Source organism: Dendrobium catenatum, unplaced genomic scaffold (genome assembly GCF_001605985.2).
Source record: "Dendrobium catenatum unplaced genomic scaffold, ASM160598v2 fragScaff_scaffold_1215, whole genome shotgun sequence".
Taxonomy (NCBI): Eukaryota; Viridiplantae; Streptophyta; class Magnoliopsida; order Asparagales; family Orchidaceae; genus Dendrobium; species Dendrobium catenatum.
In genome coordinates, this window is record NW_021319677.1 from 10595 (window position 1) to 22863 (window position 12269).

General features: G+C 35.4%; 1 protein-coding gene across 1 annotated transcript; it reads left to right on the forward strand.

Annotated features, from left to right (window-relative positions):
• The first annotated feature begins 9879 nt into the window (after window positions 1-9879).
• LOC110099576 (eIF-2-alpha kinase GCN2-like) lies at window positions 9880-11437 on the forward strand. Its single transcript, XM_028699067.1, has 5 exons — window positions 9880-10012; window positions 10661-10746; window positions 10825-10927; window positions 11008-11130; window positions 11294-11437. Exons 1-5 carry the CDS (start codon window positions 9902-9904, stop codon window positions 11435-11437), a joined length of 567 nt encoding a protein of 188 aa, XP_028554900.1. The 5' UTR covers window positions 9880-9901.
• Window positions 11438-12269: the final 832 nt, after the last annotated feature.

Sequence of the window (12269 nt, forward strand, 5' to 3'; positions counted from 1 at the left end):
CGGGAGAGAGCAGCAGTGGGAGAGGAAGACGGGATTCTCGTGTGTGGAAGAGCGAATGGTAGAAGCAGCGACTGAACGCCTCGTTTGGATCGGGTATTTAACGAAGTGAGAGGCATCTAGTTGGCACGCGATTTGGGCAGATTTTCCGGGAAGAGATGCGCGGCGCCGACTGTACAGTATTCCTGCGGGATTTATGCATGGATTCGTGGGATCTATCAGAGGTAGGTTTTCTTAAGCTTTTTATTTTGTTTTATCTTTGGCTTCTTTAAGAGAGATCAACAAAACAACACCAAAACAAACTAAAAGTCGAACAAACGAAACATAATTATAAAATAAAAACACTATCCCCAGAACAACCGATAAGTGATTTCCTCACATGCAATGAAAAGTAGGTAAAGTATGATAAGTGCTTAGGGCTTGCAAACCAAGGGTTCACCCTAGCAATAAGGTCCAACGTCCAACCAAACTCTCCTCCAGCAAATGTGTCCAAATTTTGCTAACAAACACCTCCAAAAGCTCAAGAAGAAGGATACAAGTGAAGTTGAACTTGCGTAGAGAAGAAGAGATTAGAAGCTAAGACGAAATAGAGAGGAGGAAGAGAGAATTGGAACAAGCTCTCAAGCTTTTCCAAGGAAGAAGAAGAAACCCTCAGGTTTTTAACAACTTTTCTCAAGTTAATCAACAACCTCCTCATGACAAATACATCACTAATTTATAAGAGAAAATGGGGAGCCAAACAGCCAATTTCCACCTCCAACCGAACCAATCAGGTAAGGGGAAGAGAAGGCCAACAAGCAAAACAGAGCAGCACCCGAAAAAGGCAGCACATGAACCGGGTAAAGCAACCACGGGAAACAACAAGGGAAGAAACTGAAAATGGAGTACAGGGGACCGCAACCAACACCCAGCAAAGGGAGGAGAACCAGCCACGGGAAACAGCATCAGGAAGAAACTGAGGGGGCACAAAGAAGGGGAAGAGGCAAGTTTCAACTCCACATAATGAGCTAAAAGGAAGAGTACCTTTTCAAATTAATGAACTAAATAGTGCAATTATTCCTCCAAATAATGAGCTAAACATCAGCTCAAGCAAAAATGAGCTAGAACTAAGTAGCTCCCAAATTTTCAGCTCAAAACCAAAATAGCCAAGGCCCACCCGAGAGCAGCCAAGGCCCAACCCGAGAGGCAACAACCAACCCAAAGACTAAAAGAATCTTGGAAGCTAGCACACCCAAGGCTTGTCATGCCCAAGCACTACTTGCTCATGATCATTGGATGTTCTCCATCATTGGATAGCATTAAAAAAAACATAAAAATAGCTATAATATTCAAATTACAATAAAACAAAAACAAACTAAAATATGCATGCATCAATTTCCTCCTGGTGGGAGAATCTCATCTCCTGATGAGAAGGCTTCAACAACTTTCTGAAAAAAATCTAGATGACGATTTTTCAACTCAATAGCATCTATCCAAGTAGAGCCTGTCAATGGTCGATTTTTTCCATTTAGCCAAGAACCACTTGTGCTTGCCATGTCTAGTTTTCATAACTCTTACATCAATAACATCTTCAATCTGATCATCATTGCTTAAAACATATGTGGAAAGTGGCAAAGTTTCAACTTCCAGTGTATCATCAGAATTTCCTCCATACAAAGAAAGGTCAGAACATTAAACACAGGAAAAGTGCCAACAGTAATAAGGAGATCCAGGAGATAGGCATTCGTGCCAACTTTCATAGAATACGAAAATGCCCAAATTTCTTCTTGCTTAATTTATTAAAGGTACCAACAGGAAATCGTTGGCGACGAAAGTAAGTCATAACCAAATCACCCTCCTTAAAATAAACTTCCCTCTGATGTTTGTTAGCAGCAGATTTATATTTAACATTAGCCATTCGGAGTTTTTCAAGGACATGCTGTTGGACAGTTCTGATATAGTCAAAAGTTTCAGAAGCTTCAGCACTAATTTTATTAGGCAATGGTAAACAATTTCTATCTAAAATGTGAGGTATAGGCTGACCATAAATAATCTCAAATTGAGTTTTATCAGTGGAGCAATTAATATAATTATTGTATGCAACTCAGCTTGGGGCAATATTAAATCTCGTTGAGATGGTTTCTCTCCAGCAAGACATCTCAGTAAATTTCCTAAGCTTCGATTGACAACTTCAGTTTGCTCATCGGTTTGTGGATGATATGCACTATTAAACTGAAGAGTAGTTCCTAATTTTGCCCAGAGTGTTCTCCAAAAGTGACTCAAAAATCTAGTATCTCTATCATAAGTGAATGTTCGAGGAATGCCATGGAGATGAACAATTTCTTAAAAAAATAAATCAGCAATATATAAAGCACCAGAAGTTTTCTTGCATGGAATAAAGTGTGTCATTTTGCTAAATCGGTCAACAACAACAAAAATAGAATCATATTTTCTTACAGTAACAGGCAATCCCAAAATAAAATTCATAGAAATATCCTCTCAAGGTTTATTTGGAATAGGAAGAGGAGTATACAAACCAATGTTTTGAGAAGTTCTCTTAAATCTTGATAAATTTTACATTGTTTTACCAGCTTAGCAATTTGTTTTCTCATAGGAGGTCAGAAATATTTTTCTTCCAACAATTTTTCCCTGACTGAAATGTCCACTCAAACCCCTACTATGAAGTTCTTGCACAAGCTTTTCTCTTAAAGAATTTTTTGTAAGGCAAAGTCTAGAATCCTTAAACAAAAACCCCTTGTTGAATAACAAATTGAGCAGAAGGATCAGTTCCAGAAGTAAGACAAGATTCCCAAATAGTCTTAAAATCAGGATCATTTGCATAAGTGTCTTTTAAAAAATCGAAAGAAGTTATGATTTGGTAAAAGAGTTATCAATAAACGAGCCTCCTGCTTAAAGCATCAGCTACTTTATTTAGAACACCAGTTTTATGTTTAATGTGAAAAGAGTATTCTTGCAAAAAAGAGACCCATTTGGCATTTCTTTTGTTTAGATTTTTTGAGAGACCAAAAATCGTAAAGCTTCGTGGTCAGTGTTTAAAATTAATTACCTTTGAATTAACATCTCCAGAATTTCTAAGCTTAAACAATAGCATAAAATTTTAAGTCATAAGTAGAATATTTGGATCGAGCATTATTCAACTTTTCACTAAAGTAAGCAATATGCTTTCCTTCCTGACTAAGTACAGCACCAATACCAACATGTGAAGCATCATAATCAACTTCAAAAACTTTTTAAAATTTGGTAGGCTAAGGATGGGAGCTTGACTCATTTTTGCCTTAATGATTTCAAATGTTTGTTCAGCTTGAGGTGTCCACCTAAATAACCCTTTTTTCAAACAATCAGTGATAGGAGCAATCAGTGGACAGAAGTTTTTAATAAACCTTTGATAGAAAGAAGCTAAGCCATGAAACCCTCCACCTCGCTTATGTTTTTAGAAGTTGGCCAATTTTGAATTGCCTCAATTTTCACAAGATCAACCTTAATTCCCTTAGCAGACACAATGTATCCCAAAAATGTTAAACTTGAAGTCATGAAAGAATATTTTTTTAAGATTGATGTACAATTTTTGCTCTCTTAGCATTTGCAAAATTTGCCTCATTTGATTAAAATTCTCAGAAGGGTGAATGTTATAAATCAGAATATCATCGAAATACACCACAAAATTTTTTCCAATAAAAGGTCTTAAAACATGATTCATTGTTCTCATAAAAGTGCTCGGAGCATTAGAAAGCGCAAAAGGCATAACTAGTCATTCGTACAATCCTTCCTTAGTTTTAAAAACAGTTTTCCATTCATCTTCAGGTCTTATTCTAGTTTGGTGATACCCACTTCTCAAATCAATTTTGGAAAAGATTTTAGCACCGTTTAAGATGTTCAACATGTCATCCAACCTAGGAATTAGAAATCTATACTTGATGGTGATTTTATTTTTAGCCCAAATATCCACACACATCCTTAATGTTCCATCATTTTTAGGAGAAGCAGGCACAGCACAGGGACTTAAGCTTTCCTTAATCAAACATTTCTCTAACAGTTTAGTCACTTGCTTAAAAAGTTCATCATGTTCAGTTGGACTCATTCTGTAATGGGGAAGATTAGGCAAAGTGGCTCCATATATTAAATCAATGTGATGCTGAATGTCTCTCATCGATGGCAAACCTAATAGCAACTCTTCAGGTGTTATATCAGCAAACTCATTAATTAAAGGTTGAATTTCTTTAGGAATTTGAGGAGTTGAATCAACTTCTTTCCCTAATACTAAGTAAGCTACCTCAGATTGTTTCAAGTCATTTGTGTTCAGAAGCAGTTCATGAGTGTTTATTTTGGCAACTTCGATTTTTTTAGCAGGCGGATCAACATGTTTTTGAGGATAAAGTGTAAATTCTTTATTATTTTGAATCAAAGTATAGATGTTCTTTTCCCCGTTGTGAATGGTTTTGTGATCAAATTGTCAAGGTCGACCCAATAAAATATGACAGACTTCAAGAGGTACGACATCACAAACAACTTAATCTTTGAAAGAATTTCAAATTGTTAAGTTAACAGTGCATTATTTTGTTATAGGAACCTCACCACCTTCCTTGAACTAAGAGATTTTATAAGGTTTGGCAAGTGGTTTGGATTTCATTTTAAGCTTATCAACCATTAGCTTTGAAACAAAATTGCTCGAACTCCCACTATCAATCATTAGCGAACAAATTTTTCCCTCAACTGTGCAAGTAGTTTTGAAAATATTTCTCCTAAACCACCTATCTCCATTTTCAATTTTTGTTGTTAAAACTTGTCGGATTACTAACAGTTGTTCACCTTCATCGCCCTCCACATCAACTTTTTCCAATTCAATTTCGTTTTCAGGTTCAGATTTGTTTTCTTCCTCTTCTTTTATTTCGCTTATATGTTTCAGTTATTTTGTTGTGACCCCTTTGATGTTGCTTTTTAATTTTCAATGTCATACGATAAGCCTCGTCAATTTTAATTACGTGGTGCAATTTTAGTTGATCTTGGATTGTCCATTTTAGGCTGTTGATATACCTTGAGACAGTTCTTTCTTCGGATTCATCTAAGTCATTTATCGATTGGAGTTTGTAAAACATTTCAGTGTATTCTTCAACATATTGATTACCTTGACGCAAGTTATTAAATTTATGAAAGATTATTCGTGCATGATCTAATGGCAAGAATTTCTCTCATTTTCTCTGTCATTCTTTCCCAGTTTTGAATTTTTTCTTTCCCTCGCCTTGGTTTATTATTTTGTAAATTCTTCCATCATGTGAGTGCATGCCCAGTGAGTTTTAAGCATGCAAATTTGACTTTTTTGTTATCCGGTATTTCGTTCTATTCAAAAAATTCATCCATTTTTTCTACCCATTCGATGAATTGGTCAGCTTGAAGTTTACCTTCGAAGTTATGAACAACAATTTTAATTCCATAATCCCAATTTCTTTGTTGTCTATTTTGGTTTCTAGGAATTTCTTCACTTTCAGAAGTTTGAACATTAGGATGGTTGACATTTAAGTTAGCAAGAGTGTTAGCTATGTCGTTCATTTGATTTTGCAAATCCGCTAACTGTTGCATCATTTGTTGTCAATCCCTTGATTATTAGCCATTTTAGATTTCTTAAAAAGAGACTAACACCTACCAAGGATTTGCTAACCTGACTCTGATACCAAGCTTGATGCAGGCAAACTAGAAAGAAAAGTCAAGATAGGAGAACACTGGGACAATTGAAACCAAACTCAATTCAATCTAGAATGCAGATATTCAAACAGCACCAAAACAAACAAAAAATCGAACAAACGAAACAAAATTATAAAATAAAAACTGTATCCTCAGAACAACTGATAAGCGGTTTTCTCACATGCAACGAAAAATTGGTAAAATATGATAAGTGCTTAGGGTTTGCAAACCAAGGGTCCACCACAGCAATGTCACGACCCGAACCGGTTAGCTCGCAAGTGCGAGGCGGAAACAGAGGTCGGACAGGATGAAAATAAAAGAAACTTCACAATAAACAATTAGCATATCTTCAAATAAGTACCAAATATAAAGAAAGAGCCACTAAAGAATCTTCAAATAAAATCTTTTCATTTCTTCATTTCAAAGCACCAACATAAGGATTCCACATTGAGTTTACAAAATACAAAAGGGGATCCAAAAATCATTTTTCTTACTTATCATTTCTAAACCTTCTATACAAAATATCAAAACTCAAAAGAACCTGCCGTCCGTCGTCTCCCTACGATGGTAAGTGCGCAGTGGTTAGTCTGCCATATATCCTTTCCTAGGTCCTCCTGAAAAGTGTTCCCACAATGAGGGTGAGTCATAAACTCAATAGGTGCGAATGGAATTCAAATGATTTTAGAGCCAATAAAAGAAAACTAAATCATGATTGAATGTTATAATAAAAGAAACATCAACATAAAGAAATATTGCTTTGAGGAAATGCATACCTTTACCTCAACTTTCAAGTGTTTTTTCATTCATAACATTACCATTTTTCCTTTAACATTTTGCCTCACATGATAGTCTCAAATGCATAACATGAATATGAAATGTTCATAATAGTTTAATATGTAAATATAACACCCGTCTCAAGAGTATCACTTGTACTGATCAGGTACATAAAATTTGGTCATTTCCTTTACCATTGTTTCATAAGAACCATCCTTTACCATGGCTCATAAGATCCTCCTTTACCATGGCTCATAAGAGCCTCCTTTACCATGTGATACTCCCGCGTCAACATGTACATACACTTATTACTTATATAACCATAAAAGATGTTTTATGTAAATCATTCATAAACTAACCAAGTGTATGTTTCCTTAGAGATATGCATGCTTGCTATGTTTATGTGCACTTTTGCATGTAAAGAAAAAAGTCGTGTATAGTAAGAGTAGAGAAATGAGCATGGGATCCATTCATGAATTGTACATTTGCATAAAGAGAACCTTTGCATTTGCTTCAAGTGTCCATAAACTTACAAGGGAACATGAGCCATAAGAGTTTCATAATAAGCATAAAGGAATTTGTCATTTCATGTAATTTGGAATGAAAGAAAATTTGTCTAAAATTTATAAGAACATCCATTCCACCTACCTCAATCCGTGCACCTCTTTCTTTGTCCGATCAAACTCTTTCCCTCCACACGATTTATATCTAAAAGAGACATACAAAGAAAAGCATAAGCGACCAATCCCTATACAATATCCTAAACCCTAATCCTAAAGTAATAAAAGGGTTCTTTCTAATGTCTTGTTTATGTTCCAATTCAAGCCCTCCACACCAAATCATAATCTCTCAAACACATTCTCTTTCAATTATGGTTTAGTCTAATTCCTTAGGTTTTAAGCATGCAACACCTTTCCCTACCCTCAAAACATAATTAAAATAAAATCAATTTTCGGAATTAATGAAATCAAAAATTAGAAAATATAGTTTTTCAAGCAAAACCCATGTATTTGCCTCTAAAATCCTCCCAACAATCAATGAAAACCATAGAGATCAAAAATTCCTTAATTAGGGAAAATCCTAAATTCCTAAACTCAAAATTTTCGTCATTCATTCAATATTTTTCAATTAGAAGTTTTCTTAGGTTAATAGAAACCTCATTTGTGAAGACATTTTCAAAGAAACAATTTTTGAGCAAAACCCTAGTTTCCAAAATTTCATATTTTTCAAGAAAATACTTCACATTAGAGTTTAAAAACTTCCCCTAACCCTTCCCTAAACTTTTCTCAAAGGAACCTTAAAGAAAACTCAAGTTTTCCTAAAACCCTAGAAATCTTCTCATCCAAAAATCTTGAGAAAGAGAGGGAAAATCATAGTTATAATACATACATTTTCCTTCCCTTGACTTCCTCTTCAATTTCCCCAAAATTCCTCGCCGGAAAAGGTCGCCGGAGCCGCCGCCCGAAGAGCCCGAGCCATCCGCCCCTAGGAGTTCCGCTCGGTTCGTGCGAATGGGGGAGAAGGAGGGCTCGGTTTGCCTATTAAGGGAGAAATGAGGATTGCCAAAAGTCTATTTTACCCTCACTTAAACTCTCTTCTAATCAAAAAGCATTAAGGGCAAAATTGTCATTTAGAACTTTCCGGAAATTTTAACTCTCAAAATACTCAAAATCCGATATTGGTTCTATACATCAAAACGATCAGAATTTTACGCTCTATTTTATAAAATTATTCCCGTCAAAATCCGACAACTTCAAAATTTTCAATTAAAACTCATCCGCGGGGCTTTGAAAAGCGTGCGAGGTCTAAAACAACATTTTCGGGTTTTTACAAGCAACAAGGTCCAACGTCCAGCCAAACTCTTCTAACAAATGTCTCCAAATTCTGCCAACAAAAACCTCCAAATGCTCAAGAAGAAGGATACAAGTGGAGTGGAACTTGTGTAGAGAAGAAGAGATTAGAAGCCAAGACGAAATAGAGAGGAATAAGGGAGAATTGGAACAAGCTCTCAAGCTTTTTCAAGGAAGAAGAAGAAACCCTCAGGTTTTGAACAACTTTTCTCAAGTTAATCATCAACCTCCTCATGACAAATCCATCACTAATTTATAAGAGAAAAGGGGGAGCCAAACGGCCAATTTCCACCTACCGAATCAATCAAGCAGGGGAATAGGAAGGCCAGCAGGAAAAATAGAACAGCACCCGAAAAAGGCAGCATAGGAACTAGGTAAAGCAGCCACAGAAAAGCAATCAGGGAAGAAACCGAAAAAGGCTGTATAGGGGATCGGAACCAACACCCAATGAAGGGAGGAGAACCAGCCATGGGAATCAGCACCAGGAAGAAATCGAGGGGGCACAAAGAAGGGGAAGAGGCTTGTTCAAACTCTACATAATGAGCTAAAAGGAAGAGAACCTTTTCAAATTAATGAGCTAAATAGTGCAATTACTCTAAATAATGAGCTAAACATCAGCTCAAGCAATAATGAGCTAGAACTATGTAGCTCCCAAATTTTCAACTCAAAACCAAAGCAGCTAAGGCCCACCCGAGAGCAGCCAAGGCCCAACCCGAGAGGCAACAAGCAGCCCAAAGACCAAAAGAACCCAAGAAGCTAGCACACCCAAGGCTTGCCTTGCCCAAGCACTATCTACTCATAATCATTGGATGTTCTCCATCATTGGATAGCATAAAAAAAACATAAAAACAACTATAATATTCAAATTATAATAAAACAAAAATAAACTAAAATATACATGCATCAATAATGCTTTGTCAAAATATAGCTCCAATATTTATAGTTTTTATTTTCTTATCTGGGCAGGATTTGTTCATTAGGTATATTATCATTGAGAGCTAAATCTGTAGTGTAAGATGTGCAATGAGAAAAACTGCAAGAATATCCTTTTTTCAACTTTTAGGGAGCATATGTAATATCAAATTGTTGGAGCAGGTCACCAATCTGGCCAAGATTCAAAGTCGGTTTTGTCATCAAGAACACAAAAAAAAAAAAAAAACTTTGTACTACTTTTTTCATTGGCGCCAGATAAAATTACAGTTACTGATGGAGGACGATTAATTAACCCTTTGTTGTATGAAACCTACTGATGATAACAATGGTGATATAGAAAGTGATTTTATCGAAGCTTTACTGTTAAATGCAATTATTAAGTATAAATATGCCAAGCCATTATCTATAATAATTGTTTACTGGAAGCGATAATGTGATCTGTTTTCTCTAAGTTAAGCATTTGGGTCATTAATCTTTTGGTTTTATGATGTTTTTGAAGTATGTGTTCTTAGTTTTCCACTCAAAACGTTTTTTATTTTTATTTTTATTTTTTTATTTTTTTCAGTCTCAACCCTGTTTCAGATTAGTAGAGAGATTTCTGGTTTTGAAAATGTTAAAAAACTTGAATTGTAAATGATAGCAGTATTCATTACGTTATATTATTGATGTAAATGCAGATATTCTTAAAAGAGCACATGCAAGTTCCAGTATCTGAAGCTACCTTAATGGCTGTTGGTGGCCGCTACGACTATTTGGTTCATCAGAAGTGGAATTATGAAAATGTATGTTGTACTGATATACTTTATTATTTAAGAATAACGCATCCTCTAGGACAGGGCATGATTAACTGTTTATGTTAAGTGAAAGTACTGAGACTCCATTATGTCCTTTTGGACAGGGCGTAATTAATTGTCCGTACTAATTCTACTAAATGAAAGTTTGGAGGCTCCATTCATTAGGTTTCAAATATAACCTTGTATTATGTATATTCTCTATAGTTAAGTTTTATATTCCCTCTTGATTAGTGGTCTGATTTTCCTTTATAATTTGTCTAACATTTGAATAAAAAAAGGAAGCTAGCAGCTCATCTATTCGAAAGATGGAATTAATTTGTAGCAACATATTTTAAATTAATTTAGGCATTTGACCTTTTTGTCTTCTACAACAACAACATCATGCCTTTATCCCACTATGTGGGGTCGGCTAGATGAATCATTTTTCTCCATTATTCTATTAAGAGTTAAATTCTCATTTAAATCTAATAAAAATGCTTAAATTCTCATTTGACCTTTTTGTCTGAGCACTGAAAAATGCTTAAATTTGGTATATTCTAAACATTGTATTTTTAGACATTTATGTATAAACCGTAATGCTTTTTTTTTTCAAGAAGAATTTATTTTAAGGTACTTCGTATTTTGTTTACCTTCTAGAGGTCCAATCCTCCTGGTGCAGTTGGAACCAGCCTTGCAATGGAGAAGGTGTTTCATCATTGTTCGGTAGATATCAAGCCCTCCAGGTCGAATATCTTTTATATATATAACTTATAAACGTATTTTACTTGCTAAGTACATCGACTCACTGTTGTGTTGGGCAGAATTGAGCTCAACATCAATGTGCTTGTCTGCTCCAAAGGTGGGGGAGGTCTACTGCTTGAACGTATGGAATTGGTTGCTGAACTGTGGCAAGCAAGCATGAAGGTCTCTCTCATAATTTTAAAATATATCGCACATTATGAATATGTAGTATGAATAATTCATTAATTTTTATTGTTTAACAGGCTGAGTTTGTCCTACTAGAGGACCCAAGTCTCACTGAGCAGTATGAATATGCAGCAGAGCATGATATTAAATTCCTCGTTATCATAACTGAAGCTGGCCTTACTCAAACTGGTCTCATAAAGGTATTTGTTATAGTAATTATTTTTAATGTGAAGCTGCTTTCAACTATGGATCTTTATCATTCTCTAAGCCCTTCTAGGTTCTTTAATATGTTGATTATTTTATTGAATTTATTGGTTGAATTTTCTTTTTCTTTTTTTTGGCCCTTTTTTTTCTGCGCTTCAGTTCAGTCATTCAGAAATTACCATAAATTTGCTTCCAAGTACGACTCCTCATGCCCGATTTCTGGATGAAGAAACAAGCAGGGGCAGCAAACATCTAAGATCTAAAACGTATTCTTGCATTCAGAATACTTTCCATGCTTATTAAGTTGGCTTAACTGAGTGGCCGGCTGATTCCCCTTAATTCGAGGATGTGTAAAGCAGAGTAACATTTGATTTGCTATCAAAATTCTTCCTGGAAAAATTCAAATCTATGATCTTATAGATGGTATTTTTACTGATTGAAAAGATCATGTCTGCTAACTGATTTAAAGCGAGTAATCATCGTCGCATACCATCACATTCGTAAACTTGATAGTATGCCACAACTCTGTAATCATCGAACCAATCAATTCACTTTTTTTTGTGCTTTGAATGAAAATGAGTCATACACTCCACCAATCCATCTTATGACTGCACCCATCCTTATGATGATATCCGACATGTTTTTGAAGTTAAAATAATTTGAGCATCGGTACATCTGTGAAATCTAAAATCCGAAGAGGATAGGAAGAGTAATCGTTGTGGCAGAAACCCATATAAGAAGCGAGTCTTAGCAATCTTTTAGAATGTTAGGTTTCTAGGAGAAAGGGGTGCAGGAATAAACCAAATCCCCCCGCATTGGAATAGGAGGAAATGATATTAGCTGTATAACTAAAGAGTTAGTTCCAATATGCAAAGGGCCTTTTGGTGTAATGGGTGGATTTTTCATAAGAACTTCACAATTAAGTGTGTTTTAGTAGAGTATTTTTGGGATGGGTGATCTCTTGAAGAAGTTTTACGCAAATAAAGGAAAAAAACCATGAGATGTAATTTACTATGAAATGGGTTAGACAAAGTCGACAATATCTTGCATAGCATGGCCTAGGGTGTTTCAGTTTGGTATCTTAGTTTTTGGTTTAGAGGAGAACCAAGCAGAAGCTTGTCGGCATGTGACATAC

Bases quoted from the DNA above. Each gene is read 5' to 3' on its own strand.
- LOC110099576 (XM_028699067.1), top strand. From the start codon at position 9,902: ATGCAGATATTCTTAAAAGAGCACATGCAAGTTCCAGTATCTGAAGCT. The intron at 10,928-11,007 runs GTCTCTCTCATA...ATTGTTTAACAG, and splicing joins TGTGGCAAGCAAGCATGAAG to GCTGAGTTTGTCCTACTAGA. The intron at 11,131-11,293 runs GTATTTGTTATA...TCTGCGCTTCAG, and splicing joins CTCAAACTGGTCTCATAAAG to TTCAGTCATTCAGAAATTAC.